General features: G+C 34.8%; 2 protein-coding genes and 1 pseudogene across 2 annotated transcripts; 1 reads left to right on the top strand and 2 right to left on the bottom strand.

Annotated features, from left to right (window-relative positions):
* Positions 1-1497: 1497 nt before the first annotated feature.
* LOC133831573 (ABC transporter C family member 3-like) lies at positions 1498-8186 on the bottom strand. Its single transcript, XM_062261940.1, has 10 exons — positions 5798-8186; positions 5598-5684; positions 4888-5505; positions 4603-4767; positions 3699-3993; positions 3382-3596; positions 2967-3272; positions 2814-2877; positions 1873-2112; positions 1498-1783 (listed from the first exon to the last, which is right to left on the bottom strand). Exons 1-10 carry the CDS (start codon positions 8153-8155, stop codon positions 1677-1679), a joined length of 4455 nt encoding a protein of 1484 aa, XP_062117924.1. The 5' UTR covers positions 8156-8186; the 3' UTR covers positions 1498-1676.
* A 2539-nt stretch (positions 8187-10725) lies between these two features.
* LOC133833136 (ABC transporter C family member 3-like) lies at positions 10726-16379 on the top strand (annotated as a pseudogene).
* Positions 16380-18972: 2593 nt separating this feature from the next.
* On the bottom strand, positions 18973-22851 carry LOC133833135 (uncharacterized). The gene is made up of 4 exons (XM_062263392.1): positions 22490-22851; positions 22098-22410; positions 19485-19538; positions 18973-19136 (listed from the first exon to the last, which is right to left on the bottom strand). The coding sequence occupies exons 1-4, from the start codon at positions 22547-22549 to the stop codon at positions 18973-18975; spliced, it is 591 nt and encodes a 196-aa protein (XP_062119376.1). The 5' UTR covers positions 22550-22851.
* Positions 22852-23348: the final 497 nt, after the last annotated feature.

The raw sequence follows: 23348 nt of genomic DNA, 5'->3' as shown, positions 1-23348 counted from the left end.
AGCAAAGTAGATGTCATGGCAAGGCAAGGATGGCACATATCATCTTGTGTTTGGTATGGGGTAAAGTAAAGATGTGAATGAGAATCTAAATCTCTTCATATGTTTGGTTCAAATTTTAAGGGGATAAAGTTAATAATTTGTGTGAGCCCCACATTTATTTTAAGGGTAAAGTAAACCCTTTTGTACACAAGAGTTTAATATTACTTCCATCCTAAGTCCCTCTATACTTTCCAAGACAACTCAATTACTCAAAACAAACACTATTATCTTCTAAAAAATATGCCAGTAGAAATATAACAAAGTAGATGTAGTAAAAACAAAAAAATAGAACACTTAGATTTTAAGTAGGATTTCTAGGTGAAAATAAGTGAATGAACACCTATATATTGAACAATGACAAGTAATTCTAACATCATTATATATACAAGTCAGGACCAAGACACAAATCTCTTAGGAAGCAATTTAGTGGAAATAGATATGTTCCACAACAGAGGCATTTTGGAATCTGTTAAGTTGGGACTTTCCTCCCCACCTTTAGCTATAGTATCATATTTCCCCAAAACAAACATATTTATTTAAGGGTTTATGCCTTTTTAGACCTTTTGTTTTGCCTCATTACTAGTTTGGATCCTGTGTTTTCTAAAATAGTTCAAATAGACCCATAAACCCGATTTTGATTAAAGTTTTTTGAACTAAAATCACAAATAATTCATCAAACTAACAACTCAAAACAAAAATATAATCATTCTGCCTAAGAACTGTGTTATTATATTCAATTTTTTATCCATCAAAATCAGGTTTAGGGGCCTATTTGAACCATTTTACAAACATACAGGGTCTAAAAATAATTTGTCAAAATACAGAGTCAAAACAGGTAATGAGGCAAAAAAAAGGGTCTAAAAATGTATAAACCCTCTATTTAATCATTTTGAACTTGCCTAAGTCACTTCTAGTAAAAACACACAAACTTAATACTACAGTTAATGAGAGATCAGTATATACATTATCGACATCATAGTGTAGAAAGCCATATACACACAATGCCACTTATTATAGTAGAAGCTAGCAGTGCAACGAAATGTGTCACAACCATATTGGCTTCATAGAATCTTGATTTTTCTAGGCAGGAATTAGCACTTGACTCAAGATTCACCAAGAAAGAACATGGTAATAGTAATTTTCAACTTGTTGTTGACTTTTCAAGTATAATTTTGAGTTATGAACTACCATTACCATATCTAGGATTTTTTTCTCAGCTTTCTTTCAGGTGCTACATACATCCAATATATTTACATGTCAAATGTAGTTTTGGCTGTTGGGAAATGATTTTCATTTTCCATGACACAAACAAAGCTTCAAAGATTATTTGGCTAAGAAACTCACAATCTCCTTCACTGCATGAAAGATTATATATTGAATGTTAAAAGAGTCATAAAAGAAAAAAAGTCACCTATATATGTAATGGTGATAGATCAATCAAACCAAAAGAACAGTCAATAAAATGTATAGCAATCAAAATAGGTTCCTGCACACGCCCACTGATCTCCCAAATGTATTATTTATAATACCAAAAACAAAGAAAAACAGCTAGATTAGAGTTCATAATCAAACAATAGACAGATCACACTTCTTTGATTTTCATCATTGTCAACAAATTGTCTCAATAAGAGGTTGTTTCAAAAATCAGAATTTGATCTCATGGTATATTCTGCTACAAGCTGAGCAAAAGATGATGCTTTGTTCTCTAGCATTCTTTCTGGAGAGTCGAATTCCTCGATAAGGCCTAAGCAAAAAAATAATAATTGAAAGAATGAGGAAATAGTGGATAAACAGCAAACTGTAGTAAGTGATTAGAATGCAATTGCATGGTACCATGACTAAGAAGAAGAACCATGTCACTGTCAAGAACAGACGTTATTCGATGTGCAATTGTAATGACCGTGCAATCAGAGAAGTGTTGTCGAAGTGTTTGCTGTATTAGATTGTCTGTAGCAGTGTCGACGGATGCTGTAGCTTCATCAAGCACAAGTACCTTACTTTTCTTGAGTAGAACTCGGCCTAGGCAAACCAGCTGCCTCTGTCCCATACTCCAATTCTCTCCATTTTCGGTAACTGCAACCAACAGCCACATCAACATAAATATAAGAAAAAGTTGATGTTAAGTTTTGAGATTTCTCAGAACAAACTAATGGGAATTTTTTCTCCATCAAAGGCAAATTCTAGAATAAAGCTGGTTTATTCTCTTATTGCAATGAAACACACAAAGTACAAGTATGGTTAAGCTTTCAAGAGGCTTGGTCATTGCCCAATAGAGCTAGGCTCTTTCAAATTACAAAACAATCAGATAACTAATTAGCCTTTCGGATAGCCTATTTATAGATTAGGTAGTTAGTCCAATTAAAATATAGGGAATTTACTCATTTGGTACCCTATGTTTTTGCAAAGTATCATTTTGGTATCCTCTGTTTTCAATAATGCTCATATAGTACCCTGTATTTTAAAATTATACATATTTGATACCCTAGACTCAGATTTGATAGATAAAATTTTGTCAATGTGATCAAACTGTCATCAATTATATGTAATTAAATAATTAAATTTAAATTTAGAACTTACATAATTGACAGCAGTTTGATTAAATTAGTAAAATTTTATTAATTAAATTTGAGTTTAGGGTACTAAATATGTATGATTTTAAAATACAGGGTACCATATGAGCATTATTGAAAATAGAGGGTACCAAAATGGTACTTTGTAAAAACACAAGTACCAAATGGTTACCTACCCTAAAATATACCACAACAACACCAAACCTGTAGAATCAAGCATTCCTTCCCTTTTCCTCACTTCATCTCCAAGTTGGCACTTATCTAGAGCCTAAAACATGTAACAGAGACATTAAACATAATGTAACAACAGGAAGTTTCAGATTATAATGAAGTGACCAAAAAAAAAAAAATGCCCACCTCCCATATTTTTTCATCAGTGTACTCTTCAAGTGGATCTAAGTTGCTTCTTACAGTCCCTTCAAACATGGTTGGATCCTGAGGGATAATGCTAAGCTTTGACCTCAAGTCATGCAGTCCAATGGAAGATATGTTGATGCCATCAATTACAATTTGACCAGCAGCCGGGTCAACAATTCGAAAAAGTGTCTGTATGAGAGTTGATTTTCCACTGCCTGTTCTTCCTACAATGCCAGTTTTGAGTCCTCCATGAAAAGTGCACGTTAGACCTCGCAATACAAGTGGCATGTGGGGGGAATACCGAACCTACAATACGCCCATCAAGATTAACAAAATGTTAAAATCATACAAATGAACCACTCTAGAAATTGAAGGAAAGTTTTGTTGAAGTAAAAAGCAGAACACTAGGATATACTTGTAGATCACAAATATTGACTTCTCCTTGTGAAGGCCATGATGGATCTGGCCTATTTGATTCTATTACAAGAGAAGGCTCACTTTGGATGCTAGTGTATTGAATTACTCTCTCAACTGATATTATTTTGTTCTCCATTTGACAATGATCCCATATAACCCATGTTTGTAATGTATTCAGAGTAAGTCCATACATGACAGCTAACCCTGCAATTCCTTTAATAACACAAATAGGAAAAGGGATAAACTCAGTTTTTTACACTTACCAATGGAAACAGGATTGAAAAACTTGACTTGTATCCATATAGAAATACTTGCCTGGATCAATAGCTCCCTTGGGAACAGATATCAGTATAACCAAAGAGAAAGCAAAAGTAACAGCAGACAAAATATCTAAGCGAAAGCATAGCCATTCCATTGCACCAGCGATACTGAAATTAGGCCGGGAATATCCATCCATCAATTTCATGTTTGTCTCCTGGAACCTTGATTCTTGATTGAAACTCCTTATGGTTGTCAACCCAGAAATTGTTTCTGCAAAATGTTGAATCAGTGAAGCCTTGCAAACTCCAAGTAATCGTGCTGATTCTCTCGCTGTAGGTATGTAGTATTGCTGCATAATTATAAGCTACTTAGAACTTCTCTATCACATTTAAATAGAAGTTAGATACTCATATTTTGCAAAGTCAAATGTGGATGTTGGTTCATATCACTTAAGTTTTTTTTGTCCAACTCAGCTCACTCTATATGTTAAAGGCTTCAATTAGTTAGTTAAATCAGTTAGCAAGGTTTTGGTTTCTCTTTTTTTCGGCTATAGATATTCCAGCTAAGTCCAGCCTTGGCGTGAAGAGTTTTGCTTCTGTTTTGGTTTTCAGTTTGGAGAGAAAGAGAGTTCTTGTATATTGTTCTTTAATTCATTGTTCCTTAGTTTTGGAATTTGAACATTGTAAGGAGTGAATCTCCATTGTTGTACATTGCTTCTGCTCAATACATATTGAAGCCTGCTTTGGCTGTTTCCCCGTGGAGTAGACTAGAGTGCTAATGCTCTAGATCGAACCACGTAAGTTCTTGTGTTGATTTACTTTTCTGTACATTGTTTTATTTTCATTCTTGTTCAGTGATCTACTTTAATTGGTGTTCTTGTTTGTTGTGGTTAATCACCACATCAAAGATAAAATAAAAAAACTAAAAAGACATTGTGAAGTAAGAAGGTTAAGTATACCTCATACCAGATGCAGGCTGCAATGACAGGGACAAAAAATATTGTAACCTGCCATGAAACTTGGCACATTACAGCAATAATTCCAATAAGATGGATCGTAGAGAAAGCGAATGCAGAAACTTGCTTCGAAATCTTAAGATCCACTGTACTTTGGTCTGTAGAAACCTGAAAAAGAAAGAAAAAAACAATAAACAAAGATTTTTAAGCACTACAGTAATCTAAGATAGAGGAAAACAATATAAATAGAGAAACAAACACTCCTTAAAATAAAACCTATGCACTTACTCTGTTCAAAATTCTTCCACTAGGAGTAGCATCAAAGAACAACATAGGAGCGCGAAAAAGGCATTCGTGCATTTTATTAAAGAGTAAAGTAGCTGTCTTATGAGAGGCTGTGACTAGAAGCATAGATCTCACAAGGACACAAAAAGAACTTCCAATGGCCAAAATAACATATACGACTATAAGCTTGGTGCTCACAAGAGGCTTTTCATCTTCTAAAACAGGACTAGCCAATGCCATCCAGTAGTTGCTTCTGATTTGAAGGCCATGAAATAAAACTTGTGCAAGCAGTATAAGAGGCACAAGAGCTCCTCCATATGCAGTTGTAAAGTATTTCCAATAGACTGAAAAACACACTCTTCCCTTCTCTCTTTCTTCTTCTTCAACAAGCTGCCTTTTCGGTTCCCTGCTTTTTGCTTCTTCTTTCTTCATTAGCCCACTTGCACTGGCTGATTTTCCATTGTTCTCAACGACACAAGCTTTTTCATCTCGAACTCCCGCTTTAGCATTAAGTGTGGACAATGCTTCCTTATGTGCAACCACTAGTTCCATAAAATCAGTCCCAGAATTGAGAATGTCATTGTACTTTCCAGCTTGGTTAATCCTTCCATCTTTCATGACCTATGAGTTGGGAGCAATTTTAAACAAACTAGAGAGCAATGAATTTTCTATGATGATATGATATCACAAAGAAATGCATACAACTCACTTACCATTATAAGATCAGCTGTGGGTAAGAATTCAATTTGATGAGTGACATAAATAATTGTTTTTGAACTCAAGAGGCCTAGTATGCATTCCTGTTATCAAGAACAAAAAAACATAGATGGTTCAGAATAATAGAAAAGAATTATCTTAAATGCATAGAAGGTATTTTCTCTTTTGCTTATTTTTTTTAACATAAATTGATTACCCTGAAGAGATGAGAACCTGTGTGAGCATCCACAGCACTGAAAGGATCATCAAACAGATAGATATCAGCATCTTGATACAAGGCACGTGCAATTTGTATTCTCTGCTTTTGTCCACTGCTCAAATTGATTCCTCTCTCCCCAATGACTGTCTGATCACCAAATGAAAGGATTTCCAGGTCCTTCTTCAAGGAACATGCTTCTAAAACCCTCTCATACTTTTCTCTGTCCATCTCTTTACCAAACAAGATGTTCTCTTCTATCTTGCCACTCTGAATCCATGGCGACTGAGCGACATAGGCCGTCGTCCCACACAACTTGAGGGTTCCAGACATTTTTGGAATTTCTCCTAGGATGCAAGAAAGCAAGCTTGACTTCCCTGAGCCAACAGTACCACAAATAGCAACTCTCATACCATGGACTACATTGAAACTAATATCTTTCACTGTAGGATTCTGGGAAGATATATCCCAGGAGAAGTTACCATCAACTATTTCAATGGCTGTATCAGAAGAAGTACCTTTTGGAATCTTTTCAATAACGTTAGCCTGCAAATCTTCAAGACGAAGAAAATATGTTATTCTATCAATGGAGACCTTTGCTTGTGCTATCATTGAAATCGTGCCTGGAAGATTAAATATAGGCCCTTGAAGAATCCTGAAAGTTGCAAGTGTAGAAAAGATTTTCCCTGAATCAAGAGGGACACCAAAAAGCATGCAAGTACCAAAAGTGACGACTGATACAAATATTGGGCCCCCTGAGAAGACAAAAGAGGTCATGGCTGAAGTGTAAAGATATTTTTTCAAGCATCCTAACTCAGTTTTCCTATGCTCAAAAATCTTAGACAGAAACTTCATCTCCCATCCTTGTAACTTGAGAATCCTCATGTTCCTTAATACCTCAGAGGTTGCCTTCATCCTAGCATCCTTGGACATCATCAACTTCTGTTGATAAATCTTTTGCAATTTCCCCAAAGGGATATTTGTCAACATAACTAATACAGTGGCCACAAGTGTAGAGATTGCAGCAAGACCAATGTTTTTATACAATATCAGCAAGGCCAAACAAACTTGTACAATGAGTTTCCATGGATCATGTATGTACCAGCTGAAGTCACCAATTGTTTCAGCATCAGCGGTCATGAGATTGATAATTTTCCCAATGTTGTGCTCCTGCTTGGACTGACATGAAAGAGTCAAACCTTTGCTATAGATCATCGCAACAAGTGCTGCTCGGACCCTTACTCCAATCAGCTTTGCTCTAAAACACCATTGCATATGCGAGAGACACTCCACAAGCTTTGCAACGAAAAATGCAGACACCAAAATAATGCCTTCATTTTTCAACTCCCGTCGCCCATTAAGGTATTGAACAAAAGTGTCAATAAGATAAGGACCAACATAAGATGCGAGTGAATACAGAAGCACAAATATAGATGTCAAAAGAATCTCTCCCCAGACCGTGAAGAACAATGCTATCACCAACTTAAGTGAGGTGACTCTGCTAATTGATCCACTATCTGATTCAATCCTATTCCTTAAATTTGAAAAATTCCAAACAATACTATCTCTAGTATCAAGCTGAGGAATATCCTCAAGGTCTATGATTTTCTTATAGCCAGCTGAAATTAGAGGAGTCATCCAAGAGAAAGTAAGAATACTGAAAAGTCCAGCTTTAGAAAAAGGAGTTACAGTCGCATCCCCTGTGGACTTATTTGACACTACATCATTAGCATTCAAAAGGGGTTCTTGAAGAAGTGTATCTTCACCTTCTTTCTTCCCCCCAAATCCCACATATATGAAAAACAGACCGGAGATAACAGACACAACAGCAGAAACAAAGGACTGAGCAGATATGGAGACTTGTTTTTTGTATAGAACAAAGTCTACTACAAGGCAATAGCAAGAAACGAATATGTAGAAAATCCACCAAACTCTCAATAAAAATGGAAACTTTGAATGACCGGAGTTAGAAAATTTGGTGTGCATGTAAATAGAGACTACACCCCAAGCAAGTGTTCTTATGACTAAATCCAGAAGGGTCACTAAGCTTTCATCAGACCAACCATTCCTATACCAGTAGATGTAGCTCAATAAGCACAACACTAGATTAAACGCATAAAGACCCAGACAAGCCATTAAAGCTGGTTTATAACACAAATACTTTGTGTTATTAAGCCTCTCCTTCGAACCCTCATGATGACTCTTCTTGAATTTCTTGCTAACCCATGTAAGAAGCAACAAGAATAACAAAATGAAATGTAATGAACTGGTAAACCCACGAAGGAAAACAGGTTTTAGGAGAAAATGAGCACTTAAATACATTTGTAACGAGTAAAAGTTGGAGAAAAATGAGGACATGACCTGTGTTGAATGACCAAAAAATTCTATGATCCCTTACCTGGCTTTGAGAGATGTTTGTGATTTCAAGTGAAGATTTTTGGTTTGTAATTTAGAGTATATATATATATATAAAAAAAAAATACTAGTGCGTTGAGTAGGTAATAGTCATTGACTCATTGTAGTGAAGAGACTAAGTCAAACGTGGGGAGCAAGACACTAAACTGAGATGAAATAAATATATATAAACATGTACCTGCGTCAATGTGCATGTAATAAAATATATACACTGTAGATGATGCCCTGTTTTAATTAAAAAAATCATTCCTAGAATATAATACATATATGTATATTTATACATATATATATATACACATACTGTATGTGTATGTGTATGTCCTGTTTTATTGATACAATCGCCGTTTATTTCTGCAAATGATTGTTGTTGTCGTTTTATATTTTTAAGGTCGTTTATTGAGATCAGCGTTGTTTATTAATATCAATGTCGTTTTCTCATGTTCTGCAAATGAATTGTTGTCATTTTCACTTTTAATGTCGTTTATCGATTACTCGTTATTTATTTATTCAAATTATTGTTTTTGTCGTTTTTACATTTTATGTCGTTTATTGATATAATCGTCGTTTATTTTATATTAATGTCGTTTAATTGCTGCAAGCATAAGCTACAAGGAGAATAAAAGATCCATTTCAGTTTCATTTTAGGAAAGAAGAAGATGATGACGGTGGGACTTCACTTCCGTTGGTCAAACAGCTAAGTCCTCTTTTGATGTCGTTTTCTACATTTTAAATGTCGTTTATGAATATCATCGTCGTTTCTTCATTATTTTGACTCTATCTTTCTTCATTTTTTTTTTACGTTCCTTAACACTTATTTATATTATACACACACACGTATATATATTTACTAGATACAAGCAACTTGTAATATGCGCTTATTTTTATTTATAGAATTTATTAATTATTTTTATTAAATTTATTTTAATATTATATAAATTTCAAATAAATATCTTATTTCAATTAAATAATTTATTTATTTTTGTTTAAATTTATGTTTGTTCTAGTTTTTGAATTTGGGAACAACAACAAGAAATTATATATTATATATTTAATGTAAAATTAAATATTATATATGGATTTTAAATTTAAGTTTTTTGTAAGTTTTTTTAAAAAGTAATTTGTTGCCAATTGATAATAGATTATATTATATATTTAATATAATATTATTCTAATACGTGAGTTTAAATTTAATTAAATTTTATTTAAGTTATAAAACGTATGATTTTATTATTTTTAAATAATTATTATTGTAAAATATATCAAAAATATCATATTTTAATTTATTTAATTATTTATTATATTTAAATAATTATCATTGTAAAATATCTCAAAAATATCATATTTTAATTTGTTTAATTATTTATTATTTTAAATAATCATTATTGTAAAATATCTCAAAAATATTATATTTTAAAATTTTTAATTATTTATTATTTTTTAAATAATTATCATTGTAAAATATCTCAAAAATATCATATTTTAATTATTTATTTTATTTTATTTAAGTTTAAATATTTACAAACTAACGTTAAATATAAGAATATTCTGTTAAAGTTAATATTAAAAAAATAAAAAACTATTAAAATTAAGAATTTTCATTATCTATACACTTATTATATAAAGCTCTTTGAAAACATTATCTATACACTTATGAGAACAAAACTTGGAAAACAAAAGACAGAAAACAATACCAAACAGGTCATAAAACTCTTTTCTTAATTTTCAGCTTAATGAAAATACACTCTCAGTATTTAAACATTTTCCATTCAATAAAATATCTCTCCTTTTGGATCACCACTTGTCAATATGAACAATTACATCAAATATAAAGTCTTGATATTTGGAAGCCATATATATATATATACCAATAAGAACATGACACGTTGACTGAGTATGCAACAATAGCCAGACAAGAAGTTGTAGTTTTATGACTTAACCAACTTGTATGACTGTCATAACTGACATAACTGCTAACAATAGTCATTTGCATTCAGAGACAGTCATCTCATCAGACAATGATTAGACTATCTAACACTAAAATTTCATACATTATTCACAATGAATGTCTTTCCATCAAAATAAGTGGGTATTTAATTCCCTCCATTTATTACTTGGTGAAGAAGTGGAAGAGAAAGAACCTTTTTTTTGGACCAATTGAAGAACGTAGAGAAAAGTGGTGCTAAAATAAATGAAAGAAAGGAAGAAACTTGAAAGATATTAGTCTTTTCTTTGTTAATGGCTGGCCACTGAGAAAATATTTGTATTCTATTGTTCACTTGTTTCAAAGTTACCTTGAGAATAAGCTATGGGCGATGTCATGATTTTGATAATATAAACCATGCCCACAGCTTCTCCTGTTTGACCATTTTATCATGTTCTAAGAATAATATCATTCCTAGTGGTGGTAAACAAAGACAAAGTAGTTGAAGATATTAGCATAATTTATTTCCATAAACATCATCATGGATATACATGGATTGACTTCATTTACATCCTTACAGAAGAAGACTAACATGGAACTTTGTTCTTCATCTGAACAGGGTATGCTTACCTTCTTCTCACTCTACTTCTCATTTCAGCTCTATCCAAGTACTGATTTTTTCCTTGGACCAGTTTTCCAACGTGGGATTTCTGGTTTAGCACATGTACTTCTGTTATTTGCTTTGTTCTTATACTGGGTGTGTGAGAAGTTTAAGGTGGGCTGTCTTGAGGGTCCAAAAGATAGACCTAAAAACACCAAAAGCTGGTTGTACTATAGACATACTTTCATCTGCTGTTTAAGTCTTTCTGCGTTTAATCTTGTGTTGTGTGTATTGAGCTGCTTTTATTGGTATAATAATGATTGGACTTGGACTGAGAAAAGGATAGTACTGACCCTTTTGGATTTTTCTGCTAGAACACTTGGTTGGGGTGCAGTTTCTGTTCATTTGCACAACCAATACTCTATTTTTGGTGAATCAAATACCTCGTGGTTACTGAAAGTTTGGTGGGGTCTCTACTTTTCTGTTTCTTGCTATTGCCTTGTCATTGACATTTTTCTATATACCAGACATGTTTTGTTACCTACTGAATCCATAATATCCGATGTTGTTTCTGTTATCACTGGTCTGTTTTTCATGCACATGGGATTTTTTAAGAAGGAAGAAGGTGAAGATTCTCTTCTTGAAGAATCCCTTTTGAATGGTGATGATGGTACTAATGTAGCGTCAAATGATACCAGAGGGGATGCAACTGTGACACCCTATTCTAATGCTGGAATACTTAGTCTTTTAAGTTTCTCTTGGATGGGTCCTTTGATTTCTCTTGGGAATAAGAAGACTTTGGACCTTGAGGACGTTCCTCAACTTGATGCCAAGGATAGTGTTTTTGGGGCTCTTCCAAATTTTAAAAATAAGCTTGAGGCTGTTTGCGGCGGTGTAGGTAATAATAGAGTGACAACACTCGAGTTGGTTAAAGCATTAGTCTTCTCAGAATGGAAAGAGATTGTATTGACAATTTTCTTTGCACTTATTAATGTTGTGGCCACTAATGTTGGCCCATTTCTTATCAGCATATTTGTGCAGTACCTTAATGGGAGAAGGGAGTTCAAGAATGAGGGCTATATTTTGGTTTCCATGTTTTTGTTGCAAAGATTGTGGAGATCATCGCAGAAAGGCAATTGTATTTTAAGATGCCCCAAATTGAACTGAGGGTACGAGCTGCACTTGTTGCTGTTATTTATGATAAAGGTTTGGCTCTTTCATGCCAGTCCAAACAAGAGAACAACAGTGGGGGGATCATCAATGTCATGACAGTTGATGTTGACCGAGTTGGTGACTCGACTTGGTCCATCCACAATGTATGGAGCACCATTGTAGAAGTTTCTTTGGCCTTGTTCATTTTGTATAAAAATATTGGCATTGCAACAGTTGCAACATTTCTTGCAACTGTCTTAGTTATGCTGACAAATGTCCCTTTGGGAAGATTGGAGGAGAAATTTCAAAGCAACCTGATGGAGTCTAAAGATACTAGGATGAAGGCAATGTCTGAGATAATGAGTAGCATGAAGATTCTCAAACTACAAGGATGGGAGTTGAAATTTTTAACTAAGATTGTTGAGCTCAGGAAAACTGAGGAAGGGTGGTTGAGCAAATATCTTTACACTTCTGCTATGACCTCATTTGTCTTCTGGGGTGCACCTGCATTTATATCTGCGGTCACATTTGGTACATGTGTACTTTTGAGGATCCCACTTGAAACAGGAAGGATCTTATCTGCACTTGCAACATTTGGTATTCTTCAAGGGCCCATCTATAGTCTTCCAGAGACAGTTTCAATGATGGTGCAAGCTAAGGTTTCTCTTAACAGAATCGCAGCGTTCCTTTGTCTTGATGAACTGCGGTCTGATGTTATAGGGAAGCTTCCAAGAGGTAGTTATGATGCAGCAGTTGAGATAGTTGATGGTAATTTCTCTTGGGATTTGTCTTCCCAAAGTCCAACATTGAAAGATATTGGTTTCAAGGTGTCCCATGTCATGAAGGTAGCTGTTTGTGGTACTGTTGGCTCGGGTAAGTCAAGCTTGCTCTCTTGCATCCTAGGAGAAATGCCAAAGATATCTGGTACTGTTAAGTTGTGTGGTACAAAGGCGTATGTTTCTCAGTCACCATGGATACAAAATGGTACCATAGAAGAGAACATATTGTTTGGCAAGGAGATGGAAAGAGAAAGGTATGAGAGAGTTCTTGAAGCTTGTTCCTTGACTAAGGACCTGCAAATTCTTTCTTTTGGTGATCTGACAATCATAGGGGAGAAGGGAATAAATTTGAGCGGTGGCCAAAAACAACGAATACAAATCGCTCGTGCCTTGTACCAAAATGCTGATATTTATCTGTTTGATGATCCTTTCAGTGCTGTAGATGCTCATACAGGATCCCACCTCTTCAAGGTAATAGAAGGCATTGTTGTTGACATATTTTTTCTTCTTAAAATTTGTTAGTAAATATGCTTATTATAGAGTTACTTTAACATGTTCTTCTATTACAAACCATAGTAGTGACTGTTTTTCTATTTGTATAACAGGAATGCCTGCTTGGCCTTTTGAGTTCAAAGACAGTCATATATGTGACTCATCAAGTTGAGTTCTTACCTGCTGCTGATCTTATATTGGTAAAAAAAAAGTAGTTTTTCTTTTCTTTTCTTTTCCATTTTTTTCTCCAGAGAATACTATGCATTATTATCTATTTATTTGCAATTATTAGGTAATGAAAGATGGAAAGATTACCCAAGCTGGAAAGTACATCGATATCTTTTGTTCTGGAACTGATTTTATGGAACTTGTGGGTGCACACAATGAAGCCTTGTCTGCAATTAATCTTGCAGAAACAGGTCCAGTTGAAAAAATATCCATTGGCAAGATTGATGAAAACTTGGTTATTGAGAATGGGTTCACAGAGAAAGAAGAAATTGAAGGTATACAAGATGGTGAAAATGGTAATGACGTTGGACCAAGACGACAGCTTGTTGAAGAAGAAGAGAGAGAGAAAGGTAGAGTTGGGTTATCAGTGTATTGGGAATATATCACAATAGCATATGGAGGAGCTCTTGTGCCATGTATATTGTTGGCACATATTTTGTTTGAGCTTTTTCAGATAGGGAGCAATTATTGGATGACTTGGGCAAGTCCGGTTTCAGAGAATGTAAAGCCTGTTGTTGGAAGCACTACACTTATAATGGTCTATGCTGCTTTGGCCATTGGATGTTCATTTTGTATTCTCTTTAGAGAGATGCTTCTTGTGACAAATGGATATAAGATAGCCACTTCATTGTTTAACAAAATGCATTTATGCATTTTCCGAGCTCCCATGTCATTCTTTGATGCCAATCCAAGTGGAAGAATCCTAAATAGAGTAAGTGAAGACTATGATTAATGGATACTACATAATGAAGGTTGTTTCATAATCAATCACTTTTGCTTTATCATTTGTTTTACAGGCTTCTACCGATCAAAGCACGGTCGATATGAATATTTGGATTATATTTTCCTTTGCCTTTTCATGCATCCAGCTTTTGGGATATATTGCTGTGATGTCCAAGGCCTCATGGCAGGTTTTCATAGTTTTGGTCCCTGTCATTGCAGCATGTATCTGGTACCAGGTATTCCTGGTGACTTTCACAATTGGAATTTTTCAATTCTAATGTGACAATTTAGTTCTCACAAAGGTTCTCTCGTATGCAGCAATATTACATCTCTTCATCTCGAGAACTAGCGCGATTAGAAGGAGTCTGCGAAGCACTGGTGATACAACATTTTGTAGAGACAATTTCAGGGTCAACAACTATAAGGTGTTTTGATCAAGAATCAAGATTTCATGAAAGGAATATGCAATTGATTGATGCATATTCCCGAACTAAGTTTCATTACTCCGGTGCAGTTGACTGGCTAGGCTTTCGCATGGATATGTTGTCTTGTGTTACATTTGCCTTCTCATTATTATTCTTGATTTCTGCTCCTGAGGGACTTATTGAACCAGGCAAGTTCTCATTTTTACACTTTCCCAGCTATTCTTCTTAGCTTAAGGAACACTGAATAATCTATCTTTTTACTGTAGGCATTGCGGGCTTAGCTGTAATGTATGGACTTAGTCTAAATATGATACAAAATTCGGTTGTCTGGAGGTTTTGCAACATGGAGAACAGGATAATATCAGTGGAGAGAATACTTCAATACACAAGAATCCTTAGTGAGCCTCCTCTTGTAATAGAATCAAACCGCCCAGATAGTTCTTGGCCATCATATGGAGAAGTTGAAATTCATGATTTGCAGGTACTTAATCGTTGCTAACATTGTTTACTTGTTTCACAAGTCAGATAATATTGAACAAAAGCTTCTATTGAGCTTGACTTGTTGACTTATATGGCTCTTATACATTGGCTTACTTGACATACATACTGTGTGCTTGAACCCTTAACTTCTATCTTAAAAGGTTCTTAAAATCAAGCTGGTTCTTCTGTGAGCCAGATCCAATAAAGGCTTGAAGGGGAGTCACTACATGTTGATTCCTTCTCTCCTTCATGTGCATGATTTGTAAACTATAGGTTAGGTATGCGCCACATATGCCACTTGTGTTGCGGGGTATCACATGCACTTTTCCCGGAGGAAAGAAAACTGGCATTGTTGGAAGAACAGGTAGTGGAAAATCAACTCTCATACAGACACTCTTTCGGATTGTTGACCCTGCTGCTGGCCAGATTGTGATAGATGGCATCGACATATCTTCGATTGGACTGCATGACTTGAGGTCAAAGCTGAGCATTATTCCTCAAGATCCAACCATGTTTGAAGGGACAGTAAGAAGCAACCTTGATCCCCTTGAGGAGTACACAGATGAACAAATATGGGAGGTGGGTCTTTTAGTCTTGAAAAATTACATTTTATCATAACAGAATTATTTGTGTTGTTGCTACAAACTATTGAATGTCCTGTTACATGTTTTAGGCCTTGGATAGGTGCCAACTTGGAGATGAAGTTAGGAAGAAGGAGGGAAAGCTTGATTCCTCAGGTTCTTTTTTTAATTCTCCATCTGGATTTGAGTATATGAGCAAGTCTAACTAAGTACATTAAACAGTTATAAAACATTTTAAGAACAATGTACACTCAATCTAAAACTAACTACTTAGTACATAGAACAGGATCTCCAGTACATAACATTAAAAATTTCGCAAGTTCAGTTTCAGAAAATGGAGAGAATTGGAGTATGGGACAAAGGCAGTTGGTGTGCCTTGGCCGAGTGCTACTCAAAAAAAGTAAAATCTTGGTGCTAGATGAAGCTACTGCCTCAGTTGATACAGCAACAGATAATCTGATTCAGAGAACTCTTAGAAAACACTTCTCAAACTGTACAGTTATAACTATTGCTCATAGAATAACATCTGTTATTGACAGTGACTTGGTTTTGCTCTTAAATCATGGTGAGTAGTACAACTCTCTCTCCCTATGATTTTGGTTTTGCTACTCATAACTCACTCAAAGTTTCCCTCATTTCTACTTTACTTTTTGATGTTTTTTCATCCAGGGCTTGTTGAAGAACATGACTCTCCTGCTACATTGTTAGAGAATAAATCATCATCTTTTGCTCAGCTTGTAGCAGAGTACTCTGTCAGATCAATTTCCACTTCTGCTGATAATTAAATATTAGTTCTGTAATGATTATTTAAAGAAAAAAAAATCAAGAAGCTATATGTATAATCCAACAAGAGTTGGTGAACCAGAGTGCAACATTTAGTTAAATATTGTTGTCTTTTTCTTGGTATTGGTGTGTAAGAATCTATTTATCTTCTTGTGTTAACTGAAGTCAGTATGTAAGTGTAATGACCCACTAATCTAGACTCTTGGACCATTATCGAACTATACATACAAATTCTTACTAAAACATACATTTGCGAAAATACCATAATTTATTATAAACTTGTAGAAACAAAGGTTACTTTCATAAAAATAAGTAGGATATGGGTACCCATTGTCTTTAAAACAAAAATAACTTAAAGTAAAAAGAGTTACATAGAAAATGCGGAAAATACATTTAAAACCATAAAAAAAACATAAACAAGACTACATCCTCGAATCGAATAACGCTCGGCCCCTTGACTCCATTCACCATCGATACACATCCTCTAAGCGTCACGAATCTTACCGCCTCTAAAGCTTATTTTCCTGCACATAAAACAGAAAGGAATGAGCCTAATGCCCAGCAAGGAAAATCTAACACATAGTAAACTTCATAATAAACGTAAAGACATATCATAACACATAATACATACACTTATTATAATGGCCATTATTACTTGGGGTCCCATAGACTAAACAAGCTTATGCCCATGAGATTAGTGGGGTCCCACTAGCTAAGTGGGCATATGCCCATAACCTTTTTGGGGTCTTGTTAGTCAAATAGGGCATAAGCCCAAGCCTACAAACATACACATTCATAACATATTCATAGCATGTTTCATAACATAACACATAAAATAACATAAACATAAACATAAACATATAGATTCTAGCCTATTTTCCTTACCAAAGTTACCGGGATATGTGGACTGAGTTGGGACTTTTTGGAACACTCCTAATAACCATTAAAAAGAGTGAGTCTAAAGAAGAAAAGAGATGAAATGAAAGGGATGGAAAGACTAAACCATTGAAAGTTACATACTTACCGAAACTTATGTGCTCAAGAGCTTAGATTTCCTAACCAAAATAAAATGGGGTTAGGAGACTGAGTAGAAGGTTATGAAAGAGGAAATAACATAAAGCAAATGAACTAAAGTTTTGGGTTTACCTCAAAGACTTGTAAGATCAAATTACACCACAACCGAAATACTATAGAACCTCACTTCCCAAAGTGTTTGATAAGCTTATGATGTTTAAGCTTATGATTTTCCCAAACCAGGTGTTTACACTCTCACACTCACTTAACACTAGCAGCTTCTGAACTTAGAGCAAAAGGTGAATAATGGCTGGGTACTAGGTCCTATTTATAGAGTTTGGGAATGAAAGTATCTTGATTTTACTTGAATAAAAATAATGGCTTTTTAGGTGAAAATCATTTGAATAATCGTTCAGCAGAGGCTGAAGACTCGTTCAAAAGATGCTGGACTTTTGAAGAAGTTTGAATGGCTGAAAGGAAAAGAATTCAAAAATGTTTGAATTTATGCTGGAGGAGGCGATATATCGCCCCCTGTAGGCGATATATCGCCTGGGCCAGTATGCCCGAGGCGACCGTGCATCGTCTCGTGTTTTCCGTATCTACGTGCTGCGATATATCGCCCCCTATAGCTGCGATATATCGGCATACGCTGAATATTTAAACACGAAATTACACATTTTTAGCTAAGTTTGAATGGAGTAAACAGCCTTGACTAAGCCTTCAACGTATTCAAAGTTGCTGACTGACCCTATAACATTCAAACTTTACCCTTATTTAATTTTATCCTCAAAAATACTTAATCCTTAATCACCATTCATAACATGTGCTTAAAATCCTATTGGTTGATATCTAAACCTTATAGTATAATAAATATAATCCTTAATTATCAGTCATATGACTAAACCTTAGGTTATACTTAATATTCTTAAACTATAGGTTAAACTTAGAAAATCTATAAGTACTACTATGAGTGTCCAAATAATTCCCGGTCTGAACCAAAAATCCACAGTAACAAAGATAATACTAAAATTCTATAATACTACTAAACAATTAGTTAAGTAAAGTTCTTGGACTCTGCAGTAAGTAATGTTAATAATAAGCATGAAGACACATTTGTGCATTTTCCTAGAAAATTTATGAACCTATCTTTTGGAAGTGGGAAAGTTAAAATAATACATTGAAAGAATACATTGAAACAAAGAAAAATACATTGAAACATTGAAACACCACAAGGCAAATACATTGAAACAAAACACTTTAAGAAAAAAAAAACACAGCCATAAAAATAAAAATAAAAACACAATCAAAACTGAACATTATGCTAAATAAACTACTTATCCACAAGAAACCAGTTACATACAACCAAGTACAAAGAAACAAAATACTTTAGGAACAAAAGAACACAACTATAAAAATAAAACAAACACAATCCCCTGAATGTGAAACCAATTACAGTAACATCAACATATGAACATTTCTTTTATTATTATACTTAAGAAAATAAACACATACCACAGCATGCTTAGTCTCAAGAGAATCATCTACAGCATCCTTACTATCAGATGCACACGATTCCCTCGTCTATTTAATAGTGGAAGGGGATTTACTCCTCTTCCTTTCAACAGACTTCAAACGAGTAATGTTACTCCTTCGAGGAAGAATCTCTCCAATATCATCCCCTACAGTCTTCGAATCATCCTCTACTATTTCAGAAAATTTCTTCTCAGAACCAATAACACCACCAACTTCACCAGAGTGATCCATCAGAAATCTTTGAAATTAAAATAGACAATGCACTGCATAAAATAAAAACAAACAACACAAATGAAAAAGAATAACAGATATATATATATATAAATATACATAGCACAAATTACAAATAACTACCCATAAACTTCCCCAAAACAACTGATCAAAAATTGTCAACCCCCACCAAAAAACTAACCATAAAATCGTGCACCAAAAACAAAAACCACCATTAACACCGATTAAAAAACAACCATCCACGACCGAAAATAGATAATCCAAAGAAAAATTAACAAAAATATACATTAAAAAAACTAAAACACAAACCCCTGTAACTAGGTACTCACCGAGTCGAAACAACACAGTAGCCACAAATCCACAACCAGAAAACTTATAAAACCCTAAAAACAGAACGAAAAAGAAGAACGAAAATCAGAGTAGCAAATGCTGAAGGAGAGGAGAAAGACGAAATCAGGGTTATACAAAAACGTGATATTGAAGCAACCTAAAAAAATAGAAGATATAGGTACTCGAGTACTTGCATGCAGAAGAAATAACACTGAAGATTGATTTTTCTTAAAAAATTGCTTTCCAAAAAAACTGAACAAAAAAATAATAATAATAATACATAAAATTACTGAAATACCCTTGTTGACCCTCGTTTTGGCCAACTGACATAGAGTCGATATTTGATATGAAAAAAAGTATTGAAGTAGATCTAATGGAAAAACAGTAAATAACACAACGATATTATAGTGGTTCGGCCCCAAGAATTGGTAATGACCTACGTTCACTTAAGCTATTATTGATATAGAATCTCAAAGGAGTGTTCAAAGAACTAGGGTTCTCCGAGTTTCACAGACCTTAGAGAGATGAATAATACAATCTTAAGATGATAGCTCTAATTCTCTTGTAAAGTATGAGCTCTAATTCTCTTGTAAAGTATGAACTCAAATTAGCCAAAAGTCCCTTCCTTGAGCTATATCTCTTTATTTATAGGCTCAAGGAAGATTACATAAATTTGTTACAGATATTCTTTCCTAATTAGTCAGATATTCAAGGAATCATAGGAGACAATCTCGGGTATGATCATAACTGCACAAGATCTTCTCCAAATATACAGGATATACGACCAGGCTGGTCGTATATAAAGTTCAACTGTTACGCCATGGGAATCTCATTGGTCGATGGTCGAACAGAACTTCTGCCAGGTGTCAGCCACGTGTTGAAAACGCCTGCCACGTCACCCATGCCTGCTTTTTGGATAACAACCCTCACAAAAATTCAAATTTAGTATAAATAATCTTATACAATAAAATATGGGAAACCAAATAATTTATTTGATAAATATGGGAAAACAAAATCTATAAAAAAGTTAAACAACAAAAAATACCATAAAAAATGCACAAAAAAAATCATATATATCAAAATTTATATAATTTTCTCATATTTCATGTAAATTCCAAATTTAGTATTGTAGTGACTAAAAATCACTCAAAGCAAAGGCCCAAATCGAAGTACCATTGTCCAAATGGTTACAGTAGCCCACGAAGGCACCAATAAGCCCCCTTACTTTAGTCAGTAGGTAGTTTTTCTACACCAAACAAACCACAACCCATTCAATGATGAGAACAGATCAAGCACGTCAAATAAAACACCATGAGCTGGAACCATCTCTAACTAGCCTAAGAAAATTAGGGTGTGATTCGTTAATGATTTGAAAATAAAATATTTGAATTGTTAATAACAAAATTTAAAGAAAATAAAAAAAAATTAACACCAAGATTTTATGTGGTTCAGGTTATAAAACAACCCTAGTCCATGAGTCTTTGGTAATATTGCATTTGAAGCTTGAGATGACAAGTTTCAATGGAGGTTTTCTCAGGCGGTGTATAGAGTGCTCTGAGTACAGAAATTGTGAATCCTTTTACAATTTTTCCCTAGCCCTATTTATAGAGTCTGAGGGTCATTAACTCTCAGAATGAGGAGTTATTACAAGAATATTCCCACATGAGTGAGATTAAAAGCCTAATTAGAAAACCTTTATATGACAAAAGTGGCAGTGGGCCCATGCAGATTGCACGGGGCTCAATTTGCAGGTTGCAACCCACTCTTTCAGGGAAGGCATGACCCTGACACTGTCAGAATACGACTGCACGTTTTCTTGTGTCAGTCAGTGTTGTGGGAAATACCAATTTTCGAGTGTACGAACTCAACACCACTACTTGAGACACCCAAAAAGTTGTCAGACAATCTTGTGGTGGCCAAAGGCTGCAGTGACTGACACACACTACAAAAAAAGGGGTTTTATCGACGACTTAAGTCGTTGCTAATTCCCCAAATGTCGTCGCTAATTCCTTTAGCGACTACCAAGTCGTCGCTAATTGTCGTCGCTAAATGCTGGTCGCTAATTGTTTTTAATTAGCGACGAACTTAAAAATGTCGTCGCTATTTCCCTCTTGTCGCTAAAAGGTCCATTTTTTCGTCGCCGTTAGTTTGCAATTTCCTTTGACTTGTGGAATAATGTTGAGATTTAGCGACAACATTTGGACTTTTAGCGACTACACGTTGTCGCTAAAAGGTCCATTTTTTCGTCGCCATTAGTTTGCAATTTCCTCTGACTTGTGGAATAATGTTGAGATTTAGCGACAACATTTGGACTTTTAGCGACAACATATTGTCGCTAAAAGTCCTTATTTTTTTATTTTTATTTTTTTAAAGTTAATTTTTTTTTGGTAATCGTTAAAGCACTATTATATATACTTAAAAAAAAAGCCATTATTCAATATATATACTAACACATTTTTTTGCCAAAAGATTTGAAATAGAAGAGAAATTTAATTATGCACAAAATTATATTTTGACTATAAATATTTTTATGACAAAATAACTATCATAGTAAAATTAAAATACATAATATGAATGTTTTTAACTAGGTGTTGTAGGATCGGCACCATGACCTTGCTGAGAAGATCCAGATCCCAAGACTCCACCAATCTTAGCCAAGTGCTCCTCTATGGCTCGGAGTTGCTCCCTCACCTCTTGCATGTCTTGTGCGGTAGGAGGTGGTTGGGCTGGTTGAGGTACATCAGCCGCTTCACAATTTGCCCTCGTACGAATCTTACGACCAAGGCCTGGCTGATAGCCTCGACGACGTCCAAAGATTGTCTCAACAAGAATAATGTCATCCTCTTCTCTCGGGATAGTACTCGAAGCAGAGGCGCTCGTAGATGATTGTGACTGCAGAGTGTCACGTATCTCCATCATCTTTTCCTGTATCACACAATTTTCAAGAATATTAGAATTTACAACACAATAAAGCAAGAAAATCATAAACTATAAATTTACTTACATAGTTATCCTTTGCTGCCTTGCTCACCCAACCTTCCCCGTCTATGTACTTAGTCGCCATCCAAATCTCTGGAACCCCAGCAAGACACCCAGTTTGTAAATCACGCTACAATACAAGAAGTTTGAAAAAAATTAAGAAAAAAAATCATTATAAAAAAACATAAATAAAAATTATGTAAAAAAGAAAGTACCTTCTTATAACGAAAGGCTGGCGTAGACTGTGAACCCTGCACGCTTCTCTGTTTTTGTTTTGCACGGTTCGCAGAGTTAGTCTCAAAATGCCTCTGCAAAGAACTTGTGTTAACCATATGTTAAATTAACAAAAATAAATTAAAAAAGAATATTTTTGTGAATACCTTCACTTCAGGGCGATCAAAATACTAGATCGCCTTCTTCCATTTCTCCATGCCCAAACCATCAGGAGGATGTGCTCGACCATTCTTTTTTAAATGAGTGGACAAGTCATTCTTCCACTTCGAGTAACGATCAGCGCACGACCGTTGAATGTCCAAAAGAATGTCGGGGAGGTTCTCTGAGGCATATCGACTTTGACCAATGTCGAATAAATCATCCTGAATCAAAAAAATAAAATAAATTAGCTAGATTTAATATTAAAGTGAACCCAATAAAAAAATTATAGAAATAAATTACCTCTAGATGAGGAAGTATGCGATCCCTAACTTCGCTGGGTAATTTATCCCATCGGTAGTAGTCGGGATCGGCATATTGTCGAATGAAAATGCCGATCTCTCTAGAGAAATGTTGGGAATAATCACCAATTTATTTGTAAGTCTTCCCTCGAACATCCCACTCCAGTGGTAGTGGTCTACCTAATGCAACTTTAGCTTCTCGAGTTGAAA

Source organism: Humulus lupulus, chromosome 4, assembly GCF_963169125.1.
Source record: "Humulus lupulus chromosome 4, drHumLupu1.1, whole genome shotgun sequence".
NCBI classification, from domain to species: domain Eukaryota; kingdom Viridiplantae; phylum Streptophyta; class Magnoliopsida; order Rosales; family Cannabaceae; genus Humulus; species Humulus lupulus.
The sequence above is the reverse complement of the archived record's forward strand: the minus strand, read 5'-3'. Positions and strand labels throughout refer to the sequence as shown.

What these genes read in the sequence shown, in the direction of transcription:
- LOC133831573 (XM_062261940.1), bottom strand. Translation starts at nt 8,155, where the DNA reads ATGTCCTCATTTTTCTCCAACTTTTACTCGTTACAAATGTATTTAAGT. An exon ending in CCACAGCTGATCTTATAATG is followed by an intron (nt 5,506 to 5,597) that starts GTAAGTGAGTTG and finishes CCCAACTCATAG; the next exon opens with GTCATGAAAGATGGAAGGAT. An exon ending in CTGATGAAAAAATATGGGAG is followed by an intron (nt 2,878 to 2,966) that starts GTGGGCATTTTT and finishes TACATGTTTTAG; the next exon opens with GCTCTAGATAAGTGCCAACT.
- LOC133833135 (XM_062263392.1), bottom strand. Translation starts at nt 22,549, where the DNA reads ATGGCGACTAAGTACATAGACGGGGAAGGTTGGGTGAGCAAGGCAGCA. An exon ending in AGGCAGCAAAGGATAACTAT is followed by an intron (nt 22,411 to 22,489) that starts GTAAGTAAATTT and finishes TGTGTGATACAG; the next exon opens with GAAAAGATGATGGAGATACG. An exon ending in ATCTGGATCTTCTCAGCAAG is followed by an intron (nt 19,539 to 22,097) that starts GTCATGGTGCCG and finishes TTCTGTTTTTAG; the next exon opens with GGTTTTATAAGTTTTCTGGT.